At 46.6% G+C, this 19,820-nt stretch overlaps 1 protein-coding gene across 4 annotated transcripts in view; it reads right to left on the minus strand.

Moving 5' to 3' along the window:
* Window positions 1–4,453: 4,453 nt before the first annotated feature.
* The window catches only part of LOC5668272 (daf-12-interacting protein 1), a 29,506-nt gene continuing 14,139 nt past the window's right edge, over window positions 4,454–19,820 (minus strand). Inside the window, exons 2-8 of one of the 4 annotated variants that reach the window (XM_061658014.1) lie at window positions 13,953–13,970; window positions 8,605–8,946; window positions 5,899–8,532; window positions 5,676–5,813; window positions 5,388–5,595; window positions 5,096–5,311; window positions 4,454–5,024 (exon numbers count right to left, since the gene is read on the minus strand). In XM_061658014.1, the coding sequence (XP_061513998.1) occupies window positions 4,936–5,024; window positions 5,096–5,311; window positions 5,388–5,595; window positions 5,676–5,813; window positions 5,899–8,532; window positions 8,605–8,946; window positions 13,953–13,970 (3,645 nt within the window). In that variant the 3' untranslated portion in view covers window positions 4,454–4,935. Of the gene's footprint in view, window positions 5,025–5,095; window positions 5,312–5,387; window positions 5,596–5,675; window positions 5,814–5,898; window positions 8,947–13,952; window positions 13,971–19,820 lie in introns of all 4 variants that reach the window. The other 3 variants (XM_061658013.1, XM_061658012.1, XM_001689132.2) reach the window with 3 other exon arrangements.

The following is a 19,820-nucleotide window of genomic DNA, read 5'->3' on the forward strand; positions in this document are numbered from 1 at the left end:
TCATCGTACTCGATCATTTCATCGTAATCCTCATGATACTACTGGGTACGCTTATTTACTGAACACGCGTTGTTATTAACACGGCAAACAATATTATATTGACTGATGTTCGCGTTCCGCGGCAGCACGTTAATTGAAAGTGATGTATAATTGTAGCATCTTTTAATATCACACCATAATTTAAACAGACGAAAACCGAAGAAATGTAATGCTGTATATGTTGGGTAGGAAAGTCCAACAGAGTCCGTTTATGACACAAAAATGCATAGATCAAAAAGGCAAAACACGTGAAACAACGGTTGGCAGGAGGATAAACCATCGGAATGGCATATCTTGCGAAAAGTTCTTAGTTGCAAGGGAACGGGCGCAAGGTAACATCAACCCGACTGCACTAATAAGGCAGCGATTTGCGTAGCGAAACGAGAACAACGGTACCAATTTATTGAACTGTTATTGATGATATATATATACACATAATTATGAAAATAAATCAATATTCAAAATGGAAATCAAAAACCAAATGTTTTACGGAAAAGATGATGATGATGATGATGATAAAGTCCTATGCTACACCAACGCAGGTTTCAGCATGACGGAGTATTCTTAAGATGTAAATATGAAAAACACAGTAAAGAAAAAAAGCGAACACAGTAAAGAATTAGCGTCCAAGACCCAAGACGATCAGCCGAGTTCCACCAAGCAATAACGGGCCTTGCTCCATCGAATACTACAATAGTATTCTCTAGTATCCTTTATGTCGCTCATCACGATCCAACCAATGGGTCGGCCACACCACTTTTCAGGTAAAAATCTGACGGCCAGTTTATCTGGTATCAACATCATGTTCCAGGGCACTACTTTCGCAGCAACAATATCTAGTATATCTGGAAGGTGGTCACATACAATCATGAATGAATTATTTAATGTCGTGATGCCAATTGCAGTTATCCTTTACAGGACAATATGTGTAACATTAAACTGATGTTTTAACATATAAATCACAGCTACGTTTGCAGTAAGGTAAGTTTTATTAATTTGCTCCCATTATTGACTTACCCGGGTAATCTGGTGTATGAATAAATCCCTTTAAATAACAACATCTTTCTAACGCTTTGAGAATGTGTGTTGGATGCTCTGAGCTCATTTGTTCTGCATGTGCAGTACTAATGTACGTTGTATCTTCGAAACAATCTTATAATATTGGTAGGTTATATTATAATTTTTTAACACCAAGCTGTCATTGTGATAGAATTGTTTAATTTTCTATGTAATGGTCTGAGTGTAAGCCGGTCTCGTAGTACAGTCGTCAACTCGTACGACTTAACAACATGCCCGTCACAGATTCAAGCCCCAAATGGACAGTGCTGCCATACGAAGGCCTGACTATCCTGCTATGGGGGAGTAGTAATCCATAGATCACTCCACAGGTCAGCCCACAAGTAGTGGTACAGGCAGGCATTGACCGACAACGGTTGTTGAGCCAAAAAGAAGAAGAAGAAAAAGGTCTGAGTGTAATGATACGACAGACGACGTATGTCAAATACTCCCCAAAATCAATTTCTTATGCTAAATGGGCCACTCTGTTTGAGCATATTCATCCTTTCCTGTATTATAATTCCAAGGAAATTAACCTGAAAAAGTAACTGGCGGGGAAATCCAATACATCGGCAAGTTAGTTTAAAAACGGAAATTATAGACCCTTTTCAATCCATATGCACTTTTCACCCCACCAGTACAAGATCCAGATTATTGCCAGTCTCACCAGAATTTGCTTACAAATATTCTGATTGTTTGCAGATGGTTTATATTTAGAAACTTAATTTATTGCTCCTTCTTAACCACCGCATCGTTCCTTTTTTGCAAACAAAAAGACCTTTCTAGTGATTGCTTTATCACCATATTTATTTCCATACAAATGGCTGAATGTACTGAATGGTTTTTGAGTTCACATTTAATTTCCTGTCCGCTTTATCAGATTGAAACAAATAATTTTTGTTCGAAATTTATGAAATTTTCATTGTACTTCTCTATACTCTAGGACACAAAGGCTTACTAACAGAAGTAATTTATAGATTTTCTGCTAAACTGTATGACTGCAGGAGCCAGAATTTTTTTGTTTCACAGAGGTATCCAGCATTACAATAGAATGCCACTGAAAATTGATTAAATCCTGGACGACTCCAGTAATGCGTTCCCCTATCCGTACGTTTCTCCTTCATAGGTCATAGGTGGATTTGTAAATAGGATTTTGTCTAGTTTATCTGTTATCCGAGTTTTCGACTGCTTGCTCAATCCCTTAGTTGGCTTAAGCTACATAGCAGAGCTGCAGACCAATGATATCTATATCATCAGCGTATGCCAGGATATTTGTTAACTTGCAAAAATAGTTCCCTAAGACTTCAACTTCGAGTCGGGGATTACCATCTCTAGCATCAAGTTCAATAGGAAACAGTCAGTCGATCTCCCTGGTGCAAGCCGATGGTGGGTCGCAAAATGCCCTGATATTTCTAGGTCCACCTTCAACAACGTCACATAGTCAGTCTAACTAGTCTGATCAGCTGACGATCAGGATCAGGATTTTAAAACAGTTCATTGTATCTTATGTCGATGAATGTATGAAGAGATAATACTTTTTTTTGCATTCTACGGTTTTCACCAAGAGCTGGCTTTAGATCTGGTCAGTGGTGGATGTTGCGTTCGTCTGAATCTTCTGATAGTTTCCGATTACATTTCGACGTGTAAGATTATTTCATCGTAAAGCGAACATATTGTATAGGCGGTAATTAACACCGCAATTAGCAATCTTACCTGTTTCTATTCTCTGCAATCATATAGGACTTGAAACTGCTTTGAGAATAATTAAGGCTCTTCTATCCAACTACAAAGTGCCAGAGTGGTAACGTGGGTCATCATTATTTAAGTAAAGAATGAAGTAATATGACATTATAATAATATAATCGAATTTTGTACAAGAAGTTATGTTGCTAGATTATACTTAATGAGCATGGAATGTAAAAAATATCGGACATTGATTCCCACGACCATCCTTTATGAACCTTTATGAATGAATTATGGACCATCCGAGTGAGAGATGCAAAAGTTCTGGGTGTGGTGAAGCGACGCATTTTCGGGAACATTTTGGACAATGTGTTTGAGCATTTAACGTGGAGGCGAAGGATGAACTACGTAGTGATGTGCCCTCTAGAGCGCACCCACGACTCCGATCCGATTTCAACTCTTGTTAGGCCGATTTTGACTCCGGCAAAATGGAACCACTAGATCCGCCCGGAGTCGGAGTCGTCCGGAGTCATTCGGAGTCAGAGTCGTCCGGAGTCGTTTGGAGTCGTCCGGAGTCGTTCGGAGTCGGAGTTGTTCGGAGTCGGAGTCGTTCGGAGTCGTCCGGAGTCGTTCGGAGTAGTTCGGAGTAGTTCTGAGTCGTTCAGAGTCGTCTTAGTCGTCCGGATTCGTCAGGAGTCGGCCATAATCGATCGGAGTCGGGGTCATTCGGAGTCGTCTAGAGTCGATCGGAGTCGACAGGAATCAGAGTTGGTGGGATTCAACAGAAGTCGTGTGTTTTAATGTGCTTGTGATCAGACATTGCTGACTCCAGACGACTCCGAACGCTCAGCTCGACTCCGCACGACTCCAAACGACTCCGGAAGACTCCGAACGACTCCTATTGACTCCTGACATCTCCGGTCGACTCCGACTCCGAAGGACTCCGGACGACTCCGGGCGATTCCGGACGATTCCGAACGACTCCGGATAATGCAGGGCGGACCTACCTTCCGGAGTCGATTCCGAATTTATCGGAGTCGGATCGGAGTCGACTCCGGATTTTTGCCAACTTTACCCATCTCTAGAACTACGTGCTTGTTGACGTGTATGGCAAAGCAGACATTGTTAAGGTGGCGTATACCAGCATGATACAATGGGGCAGTTTAACATACTAACTATAACACCATAGCATGCTCCATTATTAGAATGGTAAACTCTACCTCGTTTGACAGCGATTCTCAGCTTGGCACGAGCCGCGGAGGAGCACAGCGAGTTTAATGGCAGGATCATGTAAAGAAAATCTGCCGGAGATCGAGTGTCTACATGGATGGGAAGCAGCAACCAGGAAGCAAGCATCCTGGAGAATCGGGCATGATCGGGCCATGTTAGGACGAGATGCACTGCGATGATCAGATTCCTGGTTTTTGAAAACAAATAATTATTTAAATCTGATAATTATCGTAATATCTTCTACTGCATCTTATCTCACCTATTCAATCAAAATCCAAACATAACACATGTACACAAAGATTGCTGAAAGAAGAATTGGAGCGTATTTGTGGCGTAGGAAACTATGAAAAGAACCCAAGAAAAGGACGATCAAAGACACATCACTTCGTTTTTCGGAAGGAACAGCAAAAGATAAATTCGGATAGGATTACTAAAGCGAACTCTCTCTCTTTCTCGAACTCTTTATTACACTGTTTTTCATAGTATTTACAACGATCACCCAGTAAATGGGCCGGAGCGGGAAATCGTACAAAACAGCATTTTACTAAACTTAACGAATAAATTATCATTTAAACTTAACGATTATCAAAACTGTTCAGACCACTAACGAACCAAACAGAGAATGGGATTTTATCCATAGTTTTCTGGAGAACTTCTCGGTTGCGCTCCCATTCATTCTAGTTGGTCATATATTGCCAAAATAATAATGGTTACTTTCAATCGGTAGTGCATTGTGAACCTGAACGTAATTTTGATTGAAATTGAAAACGGGTACTCATGGAAGGGCATTTTGTAATAAATTAACAACACAACTTCGAGGACAGACGGATTGACGTTTCAGGTCTGTGTTTTCCCCACCCGACTGGAAATTAACGTGATCGTGTTTTGTAGATTCGTGTCCAGCTTGGTGGTGGCGAGGGTGAATGCTTACAGCAACGAGTCGATAGCATGTATAACGCCGTTCGTTGTTGGGATATTAGACGTCTGCAGATAACCATCGTTAACCTTGATTTTACCTGTAAATTAGGGAAATGGTTAATTTGGCTTTTGTTCGTTAGCTTCATGTAAAGTTCCTTTTGCGACGTACCTCCCGTCTTCTGCAGCGTAACTGTCTTTCCCTCCGCCATAACGTCCTTAACCTGGTAGAAACGCATACCGGCAGTGAATAAAGTGCCCGGGACAACGTGCTTGCGTACGAGCTCTTCCGCCTGGTCCTTTTCCGTGACTAGGTTGGTGAGTTCCTCAGTCGAGAGGTGAGCAAATGCGGCATCGGTTGGTGCGAATACTGTGTAAGTTTTGATACCTGAATATGGCACAGGGAAAATACCGAGTTTCAGCAAAGTTTTTGCAAACGATCTTCTCCTATCGTACGACTTTACCTTTATTCTGGAGAGTATCCGACATGCCCGATGCAAACAATGCTCGTAGGAAGTGAGTAAAGCGTCGCTCACGGTCCGATTGAAGCGTCTGAAGAATATCACCAACTGGTAGCGGGAACATGACACGGTCGACGGCATGAGCAATACCCTGGGGGATCACGATGTCCTGTTTGTCTGGCACAACCATAGCGCCGTTGATGGTGGTCACCTAGTGGGTCGGAAATTGAAATTAAAAAATGTAATTAATTAATTTGTAATGAAATAGGCAGCTATAGTGCCACCCATTACCTTAACGTCGTTCCATTCCGAGTCGTGCATGTTGTATTGATTTACGCGAAGCTGAGTTCCGGCCAGGGACACACCAGTCATTTCATCCTGCAGAGACGCGATTTCGAACGATCCAGGAATGACGTGATGCAAGAGCAGCTGGAATGAAAAAAAAAAGATCAGTGATGAGTGATGAATGATGATCGACTTCCAATCAGACTATTAGCCCTGCACTGCCACTTACTCCGCTCAGTAGGCGTGGGTTGTTGCGGAACTTCTCTTCCGCCTTTTCGGGTCCGCCCAGCTGGACAAGCAGACTGCGGAAGGCTTTATCGGTGGGCACGAAGATTGTGTACGGGCCCGTTTCATTCAGTATCGTATCGAGACCAGACTGGCGGAGATATTTGGCCATGGCAAATAGTCCGTTATTCTTGAGAATTGCTGGTAGTTCATTTTGCTGCTGCTGGGTGTCCTCCTTGGGAGCGCTGAGCGTGTTGTCTTGTTGCTGTTGCGTGATCGTTTCGGATGCGGATGCCGTAGGGACAGCATCGCTAGCGGTGGACTGATGTGACGCATGAATCGTCTGATGCTGGTAGGTACTGGCTGTCTGCTGTTGCTGCTCAATGGCAGCGGCCGTAGCCGTGTCCGAGAAATACTTTTCCGTGTTGGCAGTCTGATAGATGCTGGGTGCTGGTGTAGCCGGCGGGATGGCCGTGGTAGACACCGGGGTGTATACCGAGTTTGCTTCGGAGAATCGTGCCGTGCTGTCGGCGATATAGCTACCGGACACTGGCGACGGCGTTGAAAGACGGGCCGAGACTTGCTGTGGAAGCGTGCTGCCAGAGTAGCCACCCGGTGAGTATGCAGTGACACCGCTGCTCGGGCTTGCCGGGGAAGGCGTGGAAGCGTAGATGGTGGCCGGTGCCGGCGAGGCGGTATGGTGTATAGTACTGCCGGACAGGAAAGCAGTCGAGGCGTGATCCTCGATCGGTGTGCTGTGTGGAATGATCGTCACCGAGTTGGCTTTCTTGATCGGTTGATGGCGTGGCGTCGTAGTCGTGATCGGTGCGTCCTCGATCAGGTCCGGCTTGGCCACGGATCCCTTCGACACGACCGACGATGGGGGAGGCAGCTGAATTTCACCGTTCTTGATGCGTTTCAAGATGCTGTCCACATCGGCACCGGACGTTTTGGTTTCCTTGTCACCGCTACCCTTTACCCCTTGCACCTTGTACGATCCGTCATCCTGTTCCTCCAGGTACACAAAGGTAACCTTCTTTTGAGGCGGGATCTTGCCCACCTCCTGGATCTGCCCATCCTCCGTCTGCTTGATCAGCTCAAAGTCCGCACCCGGGGGAAGCAGACCACTGCGCGCAATGTCCTCGAAGGACAGTGGTTTCGGTGTCGTGGGCGAATCGAGCTGCTGGGTCAGCACACCCTCCGAGTTGGCGTTGGCGCGCTTGATGATTTCGGGATCGGTCGTACGGATGACCTGCACCTTTTCACCGTTCGGTAGTACCAGATCGGTCGAGCTGTAGTTCTTGCCACCCAGATCGGGCGATGTTTCGGCAAGGGCAAGCTTCAGCTGCTTAAGCAGATCGTCCCGTCCGAGCGCTTTGGTAGACTTTACCTTCGTGGGCTTCGCCTTGGCTGGCTTTGCCGTCTCGGACTTGATCGTTTGGAACAGGGTCTGACGGTTCGCGCTGAGCAGTACGTCCAGATCCGACTGAGTGATGCTGCTGTAGTCTTTCTTGCTGTTGGGCTTGAGCGGGATCACCGAAAGCTGTCCACTGGTGGCTGCAGCGGTTGATGTAGTTGGTTCTGGTACGGCTACGGGTTTTGACTGCATCTTGACAGCCTTTTCAAAAAGTGTCCGCTCCGACGGCAACACATCGCGCGAACGTACCTGAGTTGGGACGGTCTTTTGCTGCTGTTCGTATTGCTGCTGCTGTTGCTGCTGCTGTTGCTGCTGGAGGATCTTTTGCTGCTTCTTCAGGAACTCCTGATGCAGCTGCTGTACCTTCGCTTGCTGTTTCTGGTATTGCTTCTGCAGGAACTGTTCATGCTTTTGGATTACCTTCTGCTTTTCCTGCAGCTCGCGAATCCGTTCACTTTCTTCCTTGAGCCGACGTTCGTACTCCTGCTGCTGCTGATAGCTGAGTGGTTGCTGCTGTTGTTGCTGTAGACCGTTAAAGTTGGTCGCCTGACCACCGAACTGTGCACTCTGCACGGGTTGCTGCGGTCCGCTGAACGTTTGTATTTGAGGTTGGGCCTGTGGGAATCCAGCACCCTGGGGCTGGGCGTTGAAGTTATTGGACGATTGCGCAAATGGAACGTTCGGTTGCAGTCTCGGAAGCTGTTGCTGCTGCTGCTGCTGCTGGAACTGCGGCGAGGGCTGCTGGAAGTTCGTTCCGATCGACTGCGAAACCGGTGGGAATTGAAGGGCCGGATTTACGGATTGGCTGTTGTGGAATGTCGGCTGCACCGGGAACGTCGACTGGCCGGCGTTCGGCCCGGACAGCTTGAAGTTTTGGGGAGAATTGTGCAGTGGTAGCTGCTGGTTGGTGAACAACGGCACAGGCTGTTGGCCAAGATTCGCCCCGTTCGATGGTGCGCCTTGGCTCGGGAAGCGAACCTGTCCATTACCGGTGAAGGAAGGAGGAGTCTGAAGGAAAGGAGCCTGAAGGGAGTTGGGTCTTTGGGGTGCACCGAACGTTGGTGTATCGATGCTGTTCAGAAAGGAGGAAGGTTGGCTGTTCAGTGGCTGACTGACGGGCGCGGGGCCATTAGTGTGTGGTGGTGGTGGTGGTCCGTTGAAGAATGTGGCCTGCTGTAGTTGGTTCTGTACGGAGCGCTGCTGTGGTGGCAGTCGTGTGTCCTGCTGTAAGAGTTGTAAAAAATTTGGTATGAATGTGGTCTGCGTGTGGTGCTGGAAGTAATAGCGGTTTACTTGTGCTCCAAAGCTAGGTCCTGGACGGCCGGACGGTGCGCGGAAGCTGTTCACCGGTCCATTGGCCGGTGATGATGGTGGTGGTGGTGGATGTAGATTGTTCGAGTGGTGATGGAAGTGTGCGTTGGGCTGGAAGTGTTGCTGTGTGCTACTGGGGCCACTGAACGGTTGCCTTGAATGGGGTTGAGGGGGCACCGGTATTTGAATCGACGGTTGTATGAAAACGTTCGGCGAACGTTGGTTTTGATGCAGATTGAAGCGATGCTGGTGCTTCTGAATGTCGCTCAGAATGTGCGTCTGCTGCTGTTGCGTCAGCTGGCGTCGCTGAGCTTTCGGTGGAACCTATTGACCGAACGAACAGAGAAGAATGTTTCGTGTCAGAAATCGTTACTGCTGCGGACTTACTGAGGCACGAGAGTGACTGAGGCTGTATAATTGAGGTCACACACGTTTGCATGCACACTTTTGAGGACGATCTTCACGCGATGGTTGTGTAATTTTAGCCAAACAACATTCGTGTACCCGCTCTAGCATCCTTTCACTATCAATAAACGCAACCAAATCGGCAAAGTAGGTTTATTAACCCGTTCCGTCGTTGGTTATCTTCACCGCTCTCATAAAACGAAGCCCCTTGTTTACCATCATCTTCAACACTTTTCTTGCACAATTATACCGGTCCCTTGCTTTGACCGCATGGGTTACGTTCCTTTTTACCGAAGAAGCGACCCAGCGGCCACTGATGACCCACTGCCAAGAGAAAGGAAACATTTTCAATCGAATCTGCAACACTACAAGTAGCTCATTACAGGCCCCTAGGGAGTGGGGAGTGTCTTAGATTCGGGAAAGGACCCCAGATCTAGCGAACCGTCAAGATGCGCGCAAAGCATCGCGGTGCGATGATGTAACAAGCGTTGCCCCTCCGATACGCCCGCTCTGGGCAATTTCAACTGCAAAGAAATGAAAACACTAGTGATGCGCCCCCCTTTCATCCCCGTGGTAAGAGGGTGGAGAGGCACTGGATGATGCTCGATGGAAGCTGTGGCGATACGCTGGCCCGAAGCCGACACTTTGGCTAACACGGTTATGCAGTTTTACGGGTCGATTGTTTGGGGTCGTTTTCTTCTCTGGATGTGGTGAACGCGTGAACGTAACACCATTCCGCTGGCGTTTAAAGCGCCAGCCGCGGACGCAGCAACACCGGTTCGGTGGTGGTCAATTGTTTTCGACAGCCCCAGCTGTCCGGCGCGCAGGAAGTAGATGATGCCGCTTTGGATCATTGCTTCGGTACCGCTTGTTTTTGTGGGATCGGATGTGGCGTGGTCCACGAAATAAGCTTGCCACCAAGAGAGGAGATGTTTCGTACACGATCGCGCCGTTACGTCAAACGCAAGGGAAGGCCAAAGGAAGAAAAAAACTCAGAATCGGAACAATCGGTATGCGGGCTTCCATTGCTCTAGTTACGAAATTGTGGGAAGAGTTGCGTGCAAGCTTCAATTGGGAAGGGAAGGTTCGCAATGATGCGTGGCGCGAAGCGATGTGATCTCAGCTTTTGTGCGATCACTCTGGTTCCTGGTTCTCTGCAACGCTCGATATGCGTTTCGCTTTGCGTAAGAACTATGCGATGAGAGCCAGTTGATGTAAACAGTGATCAATGGCTTTATCTTAGCGTATCCACAGTGATTACACAAAGAACTGCGATGATGTGTGTAATCCAAGCGTTTCTGTTTGTGTAATGCTAATCGGATCAAAGGTTAGGAAAGTTAGATGATGGTTTTTGTTGATTTTGGTATGCACCTAGGAGAGTACCCACGATCGTGCACCGAGAAGGTATACCTTCATAACCAGCCCCAACGGTTATGACAATACGGTTTTTTTCATTCAAGAACACACAATTGATCACTTCATTTGTCCGGGCATCGTGAGAGTTGTGACCTTTCCTAGACTTTCGAGTGAATGATTTATTTTTACCTCACACATCAGTAGACGCGTCTTTATGCACGTTAGGCTCTATTGCATCATATACAACAACCAGCAGAAAATCTCCTTCGCGTGGTGGACATTCCTGCATTCGATTGCATTCTTTTGTATGTGCCCGTTTGCCTTCCCTTTGCGCGTCAGCTTCATCGCACGAAATGGACTTTCACTTCGATCAAATACCTTTCTTCCGCTGGCCACCGCTGATTGACCACCATCAGCAGACCGTGGATCCGGCGGGAAGAGCGCGTAGGATATAAGCGGGATTCTTCACCTTCCCCATTATGCCTTTCAAAACGCAGTAATCGTTTCTACAAAAAAAACAACAACCGTACCGTGGAATTTGATTCATCTCCTTTAACGGTCACTATGTAATGAATGTGCTACTTTTTACGCACCACCTCGACCACGAAAGACCATTTTTAGAGCTTTTTTATGGCTCAAGATGCCAAATTTCGTCATCTGTACCCACACACAGAGTTGGGCTTGATCGTTTGCATAAATTACGCTTCCTCTTGACATTTTCAGTGTCCGTGTGATTCGTGTAAAGCGCGTTCGATTGGACGATTTGAACAAGTGTCCAATCGTGAAAGTACCCTCAATGTGTGAGCGTACCAATTCGTCGCAATTCATGTACTTCACTTTCAGTCCGCTCGGCTGAAGATTCCGTTTTTGCTGCTGCTGATTCCCAAAGGCGAGGAGATCATGAACCAAAGATGATTGTAATTACCATTACGACGCATTTCCTTCCCGAGTGATGAGAAAAGCAACGAACGGTCGAGTGATTGACTGTCCACTGACTCATTAAATTTCAAATGAATATTAATTTAATACAGCTCACCGCTTGGGGAAGCTTCATTATTTTCGACCCATTGCGGTCGTTAGCTGCTCGATCGGAATGCTCCGTCGTGACGAATTGGTTTTAGGAACACGGAGAAGATGTTTCGAGCGATGGGAACGGAGCAGCACATTCACTTGTGCACGCTGCCGGCTCTACACAGTGGCACATTTTCGGTAAAGTGAAGGTGCTCTTCTGCAGCACAAAACCGTGATCAGTGGCCAGTGATTTTCCACCAGAAAAATCAACAGCAGATCAAATGGCTCAAGGTAAACCTTACAAGAACTGCACTACTAAAAACAAAACAAGCATCGATCGTTGAAAGCGAGGTATAATTGAACATGCAGTCTTGTTATGTATGCATTGTCTTAGAATTTGGTCGTTGCGCGGCCAGCGGCGTAGAATGGCTCTTTGGATATTATACAAATTGGAAAAGCGACTTGTATGTGGAACACGATTTTCCACCATATGTTCGTTACAACACAGAGCTTGTCTTGTTGAGCATTCATTATTTTAATGGAAACGTATGATCATTTTCTGAATAATGTGCGCCTATTACCCGATAATCCAAGGAATTTCTGTTTTTAACATTCAGATTGTTAGGTAAAAATATAAAAAAATCTTGTCTGTTATTTAATTCATTTAATTCCATGCTATCCTAAAACACGGCAACACATAGAATTGTAAAAATCTTTACAATGAAACACAACATTTCAAAGCAATTATACGTCTGAATTCAATAACATCAAAATGAATGCCTCATTCCTTAGCTTGATCATATTGAACTAGAAAAATAGTTATAATCAGCCTTTTATTCCATTCACTCGGAATTCTCAATTTCATAGAAATACCATTATTTCCTCCCAACAATGTTGCCATTACACGGTATCTTTCTCCAGCTCGAAGGTTTTTGACAGGTTGCCGCCAGGTTTGGTTACTCTATAGTAACCGCATTTTCTTATACCCTAGCTCGGCCATCCAAAACGCAGTGGGCGGACAAGTGGGGGAGAAAGTGTTCTCCGTCGGCTGAGAAATTGCTGCATTTAACTACAGCACCGACACGATGCCAACGACATGGATAGTATAATTAAACCCATCCACTCGGACCACTTGCCGACCGATCGGGCACGTGAAACGAGCCAGTTTCAGCTTCTTAACAAGTGGGTGGGTTCGTCTGGATGGTGATTGAGACGAAAGTGAAACGTACTTTACGCAAGTTTCAATTACAATTCAACCGAACGGCACTCGCATTGAAGCAGCAGCAGCAGCAGATTGGTACGATAAAATGAAGCTAAACTGCGCTCATTACCATCGATGATGGGGTAAAATTCGTATGCATTTCGGGGCAAATGGTGATTGAAGATCAGGAAGAACATCGTGCTATCTTCAGGTGAGGACGACCTTGTGATGCATGAGCATCACATACCCCATGGCCGTTGATGAACCATTGAGCTGAGTACGAACAAGTGGGCTAATGCGCCTGAGCGCTTCAAAACAAGTTTCCAACCCTGCAGCGGCCCATCGCGGTGCTGTACAAACATAACGATATTATGATCGATCCTCTCTATCGGTGATTGGTTATTTGTGAAGCTTTCGCCGCAAAACGGAATTGCATAATGTCTATCGCAGCAGGCTACCACCGGTGCGATCGCGTGGCAAAAATCACAGCTTGAAGCAAATTGCATTTGACACGTTCCCCGGGTAACATCGGTGTTCCATAATTGCCGGAAGGGTTCAATGTGCGGGGAGGCTGGCGACTGAAGCACACTCAGCTGGGTGCAGTGCAATTGCTCGCCAGCAGGCGCCACTTCCAGACGGTTCCACCGACAATAAGCTAAACCGTACCGGGATGCGAGTGCTGCTCCCTAGCCCGATAGAGATGGTTAATTTTTGCTCGTCACTTATGCAACGGAGCAGCTCTAAACGACCACCAGCGCCACCACTACTTTGGAAGGGGGTCTGAGTCGAATTTCAATTTTCGTACACTAGAAAGACTCGATCGATCTGATGTTGGTTTGAAAATGAATCGATCACCGACCAAATAGACACAGGCCCCTCTTTATCCCAGGCGGCTCTTTATCTTACAAGTGGCGGTACGATCGTATGAGAAAAAAAAGTCGCTGCGTGAAACCGAAAGGTAGATAAGGTAACACGCAGCATGCTCCGTCTGCATAATACTTGATCACTTATGATTGATTGGTTGATTGATTGATTAATCGATGATGCGCGCGATCGAGAGTGGAATTTAAGATGTGAAAAATCAACAAAAAAAAAACAACATTCCCTCCATGCGATCGGCGCCACAACAAAGCGACAAGGAGAGAGAGAGAGAGAGATCCAACACAACACTTTCTAAGCTCGCCGTGCTCCGAAGCATCGCAAAAAAACATGCTACGTCTTGTTTTCGAGATACTGTGTGCGTATTTGTTGTTGGCCGGCGTTGTTTGTAATTCGGTTGTCGTACGATCGCACATACGCAGACGCCACCAAGTGGGAGAAGAAGGAGGATGATGGGGGGGACGCTGCCGAGACTTACCGCGAATGATTTGGGAATCTATGGAAAATGTTTGAAAAGAAAGTAAAAAGAGAGGGAAACAAACACAAAACGGATTTGAGTAATATGAAGCATTGGCTGTTTTTGCTTGTTTGCTTGTTTGCGCATTAAGTGCACAGTGATGTTGGTGCAATTTGGTGCCTGGTGTGGAATGCAAATGTTTTTTTACAACATAGACCATTGAACTAAACCAACAACATAAGTGCCGGCAATGTTTGTGGTTAGGAGTACACTACGAAAGTGTTTTTGTATAATATTTGAAGGTTTACTATTTACAACTGTGCAAGTGTTTGCTTTTAATTAATAGCCATTGAATTGTATGAAAACCCTTCCAAAACGTTCTCGTCTTATGGTTTGAGAAAGAAAATTAGCATTATTTTTGGCGTGATTGATACGCCTGTTAGTTCACACGTCGGCTTATCATTATAGCATTTCCGCATTGTTATTAGCAAATTCGGTTTTATTACCCTTCGCGGGTCGTGAGACCGGAACTGGTTCGTAAGCATGCCTTTGCAGTATGTTTTCTCAGCTTAAGTAGGTTCGATTTGTTTGTTTGAGGATTGGATGCTCTACTATGTCATTATATGAAGTTTTTCTATATCTATTTATGAGTTTTGTCATTAGAATAACATTGAGCATTAATGTATGAAAATTTTATAAGCAGAACGTCACCATTTTCAACTTTGCGTTTGGCGATGTTTATTTGTGTTTCTCGTTGGATCTGTACTGTACAAAATATTGCAAGATCATGTGCTTGTCTTCATACCAGGACAATTTCAACCACCGCTGCCTGACGTAACACGATTATCCACACGAACCATTGTGTGCGGTCGACCATTTACATTTCACTTTTTGACGCCCCGATCACATCCTATTAGCTCATCACCAGTGCGAGCCAACCGTACGCTAATGGAGCGGCAGACTTTCGATCGGCAAACGATCTGCGTCGCATCTCACCTCGAAAACACGTGCTCTAAGTGGTGATCGATGTATTTTCCTGCGCAGAACAAACCGCAAATCTGTTTGAAGTGATCTGAAGAACACAACACAATCGCCTAAAGATATCACTCCTTCGGGTAGGGCCATCTACATCTGGGATCATACCAAAGGGAACAATTTCTTCTCCTCTTTGCGTACAGGCTGAGTTCATGTGAATGGCCGCCAACTGAAATATCCCACTGGTACGGTACCAAACATGGGCCGTCGGGCATATGCTATGATACCACCACGCCATGACCTCTTAACGTTCCGGGGCACACGGATTTAGTGCGAGTGCGCCCACTTTATCGGCCTCATCAACTTTTTTCGTGCACTTTTTCCTTACTGCACTGAAGATGATCGTAATGTTGCGTAAGGGTACAACTTTGCCAGAAAACGCTAATTGTTGCGCATTTAATACCACAGTTTTTGCTCTGCGGCTTAAGCTGTTTGTGTCGCAATCAAAACTGATTTTTCTTGCCCATGTGCACAAACATCTTCTGTCTGTCCGATCCTCGGGGTGCTAAACGATGATGGATAGGAAATTCATCCTCAACAACATCGTACAAACACACACGCACACACTTTTGAGAAGGAGTGAAAGTTTCGAGTACTTAAAGCATGTGACGCAATTTATGGTTTATTGAGCGAGCTTAAAAAAATCACCATCTGTGTAGGGCGTAGTGGAACATTCCGAAGCAGGAAAGATATGGTACACTAATAGCTTGCCTTTGCCCATATAAACTGCCCAGAATGACATGTTCACAGACTAAATGCCCAAAACCCCTTAAACCGACCATCAAGTCTGGGCGCTCGCGCGCGTTCGTGTATGTCAGAGCGAGATTCAATTTCCATCTTTCAAGAGTGTTGTCCAAATACCCCTAATTTTCCATTTTAACTCATCGAAGCTTTCTGGCGACGATCGGCTGGGAAGCCGGAAATGCTCCCTAACATGCGCAACGTCCACCCAAGGGCCCAGGGAAAGCAACCCGGGGCCGAACGAAATGCAGCTAATCACCATCATTGGCGATCATGAGAGGGAGTTGGAAATGAAAATTGCGGAAATCTTAATATTACCGACGCGAGTGACTGCAAAGCCTCCACCACCCTACATCCACCCCAATGACGTTAGTTTGAAAAGTTAATCTATGTCTATAATTTGGTAGTCCCAAGCGCTCTGATCGAATATCGGGCGCGCGCTCGCGCATGTGTGTGTGTGTAGGGTGCGGGAAGCGGGAGCTTTATTCTTTCTGCCTGCGAAACAACGGCCACCAATCTCTGATGAACGAGCAGGCATGCCGTAACATTAGTCAAAGTGCTAAAAACGCTCACTATCACTTCCGTTTGGCGTTTGGGATAGGACGATATGAAAGACGAGGAGGAGAAGGAGGAGGTGGTGGTGGGGAGAAATAACAACAAACGGTTTGCTTCGTATCACACAGATTCCGCATTCCGTGATGCCGGAGTGACAATACGAAAAACAAACATTCGAAAGCGCCACCGTTAGCGTGGTCACGCAATTCCACCATGCCCGTTTGCATGGTTCCGGTGTGGGATTCGATGGACTCGCGAAAATTACATGGCATACCAACCACTGCCACACACTGCCGCCCAGTGGCTCAACCTTTGCCCGGGCAACCTTTGACGAAGTACCTTCAAATAAGATGTCCAGCGCCATTTCCTTGGCCAGTGCGCTTTTATCGCTTTGTCACGTTAGTTAATATGTCCCTCGTTGCCACTTTCTACTGTGTGTGTGTTGATGCTAAAGCGCGTGGAGCGCGCGTACTCCTTGCCCTCTGGGCTCTTGTCACTTGGCTGAACGTTAATTTTACGGTCACTGACCGGGTCAGCGTAGGATGAGGGCGCTGGTTTGGGGTGTAATCGGTAACACGCACGATCATTCAACAGCTCCCACGAGGACACATTTGAAGAGGGGGGGAAACGCATTGCATCGTGAAAACGGACAAGACAAATTGGACGATTTGTTCTGAAAAGATTTGACGCCATTTGACAAAAGTGGTGCACACGACGATCTTTGTGAGCAGGAGGAGCATGGGAATGCCACTAAAAAAGTGTAAGCTCCATCCATCTTTCTAAACTCTTCCGACGCAAACCACCGAAACGACGTCTTAGACGTTGGGGAAGGTTTCGATGGCAGTGTTCCGAAAGTTGCCACAACAGCCCGTCGCAACATAACAGTGACAGTGATAGAAAGAAGAGGGATAACACATAAACACACACACACACACGCGGGTCACATTCAGCTAAACGCAAAGTAAATGTTGATTCATTGTGAAAGTAAGTTTTTTTTTCTTTCCTGGTGCGATGGCAGGCTTTCGAACGGTTCCTTCGAAGCGGTGGACATGAGGCAAAAGAGAATAAGCGAGTCGGCGGAGGTTGCGGACCGTGGTCGTTTGATAGCCGAATAATAATCAAAATCTGCTTCCAATTCGCATCTGCCATCAAGCCAATTGTCTTGTGGTTGGTGTTGGTGGCCCGCCTTTGCTTGCCAGCTTTCTTCATGTCTTCCAACGGCACCGAACACAATTGAGTTCGGCCGATGGTGGGGCATTGCGAGTCAATTGTTTAATCAAATTAGGTAAAAGACAGGAGAAATTGTGACAGGAGAGATAGGTTCATGAGATTAGCAACAAAAAGCCTCCATAAAATCAATCTCGTTTCGATGCATTCCGATCGCTAATCATCCGAGCTTCATCTAATTTCGATCACGCTACGCCGTTTGGTTACGCAAAACTGCACCTTGTTTTAACACGGTGGTTTCAACCGGGCTGGCCGTCAAATTGATTTCTTGAGCAGTCCGGGAAAAGGTATTTCGTTTCATTAAGCCCGGGACCGGGAAGATTAACCTTTCACCGTCCATTAGCATCGCTGCGAGTTCTTGCGAGCCAAACCGGGCAGCACCTCTCGCACAGCTCGGTGAAGACGCCCGTCCGCCTCCGCCCCGTTTGCGGTTTTTCAGCCGTGCAAAGTCCACCCCACCCCCCCTTACCCCCTGCACTAAGTTTGCAAACCACCCAAACCACCCAACCGGCAGGCACATCCGTGGGCGTTTTCTTTGGCCACAGTGCAAAAGCCATGCAGCTTAATGATGAACTTTCGCTCTGAACTTTGCGCTCGCATCCATCCCTTTTGCCGGTTCACCGGCCAAACGTAATATTTGTATGAGCGTAATAAGGTGTTACGCGAGAGACGCCGCTGTGGTGTGTTGTTTGCCTTTAGGAATCAACTAATGCCCGGCGTGAATGATTTATAATAAGACGTATGAAAAAAGCGCAGCGGTACGTGTAACCGGCCCCGAAGCCGGAAGAGGAGGGAGTGCGACCTGTTTGTGGGTATGAGTGCGAATCTGGAGTCCAGGGGGGGGGGGGGGGGCTGGAAATTCGGGTTCACAAAACTCCCACGGCTCTAGTACCGCCATCGCGTAATGTGGCAAGCGCCACCGCTCTCGCCCTCCCAAACGGGGAAACGCAACGATCCAATTATTACCGGACCGGTGAGAGAATTTATTTATCTTGGGGTTTTGTTTTATTTTTTCCAGCGCCTGCCTATGCTGCCCCTGTTACGGGTGCCTCGGGGATTGCGTTATGGCGTAAGCGGGAGAACGATGAAGACGAACCATCATCGCAGCACTGGAAGCAGCGATCTCCTTCTCCCATGCTTGGCAGCGCATACTATGTGTATCTTCTGTCCGGGTGCACGTTGCGCCACACGCTGACGTTTCCCATGGAGCAGATTTTAGAATCGATAAAAAAACGGGAACTGCATGCATCGAATGAAGATGGCAGCACACAGCCTCTTATCGTGTCTGCTTGCATCGATGGAATAATCAGCGATGCTCTGAAGCGTTTTTGCGGTTCATGCTGCTGCTGCAGATCAAGAAAGTTATCACACTCGCCGCGTGTTTGCGCCAACCTTTCACAGTGGTGCAGTATATTATTAGCGAGTGCATTGTTGTGTGTATGGGGGGCCCGGCACACCAACTGGTGCCACTTCCTGAGTAGTACACCATATGCTTGGGGGCACAGATTGCAGATCGCTTGGGAAAAGCAGCAACTAATTGATCGGCATTATTCCAACACGCCGCGCGTTAAGAAGAAGAACTAATTTTATGGACACGACGCATGTCTCATGCATACTTTGCTTGCGCTGTATACGCAACAACCCTTCACAAACAACCGGCACACATCGAATCGGCTTGCATTTAATTTACGCTGCAAACAAAAACATCTACAGTTTGTTTATTGTTAAACGAATTGAAGCGTTTTGCTCTTAACGCAATTGTTGGTTTCAGTTTATTGACGCGACGCTGAATAAACTGCGAACGGGTGGGATAGAGCTTTTTCTTCAAATTTCAGCTGCTCGTTGATTAACATGGTTCCAGCGCGAACCCGAACCTTGCTCTTCTGACGAAATTGTTCATCCCGAAAGAGCAACACGGCGAACGCTGGACGGAGCATATGTGAAAGTTCGCCCGTCCACTGCCCCGGCCGGAATTCCAAGGTTGAGATCATTGAATAAACATACCCGGCCGGATGCGACATTCGTAGTCGAATGCAAAGTTGGTCACCCCCCGTCTCTGTTGGTTCATTTCCATACGGTTGGATTTGAGGTGATTTTTCTCTGTTTTTTCATGAGCAAAGGTGTGTGTTGCGGTCGATCGTTAGCCGTGCGATTTGTTCTTGAGGGGTTTGAGTTGCCCTCCTCCTTCCCAAAGCAATCCTTATCCAAAAGGGGTCGATGACCAGACGCTCTGTGGTGACATACATTTCCAGGGGTGTGATTTGAGAATGATGGTAATAAAATGATTAAAATATATCATTACCCAGCACACTACCAAGCGGCTTGAGGGAA

This window comes from Anopheles gambiae, chromosome 3 (assembly GCF_943734735.2).
Source record: "Anopheles gambiae chromosome 3, idAnoGambNW_F1_1, whole genome shotgun sequence".
In the NCBI taxonomy this organism is placed as follows: domain Eukaryota; kingdom Metazoa; phylum Arthropoda; class Insecta; order Diptera; family Culicidae; genus Anopheles; species Anopheles gambiae.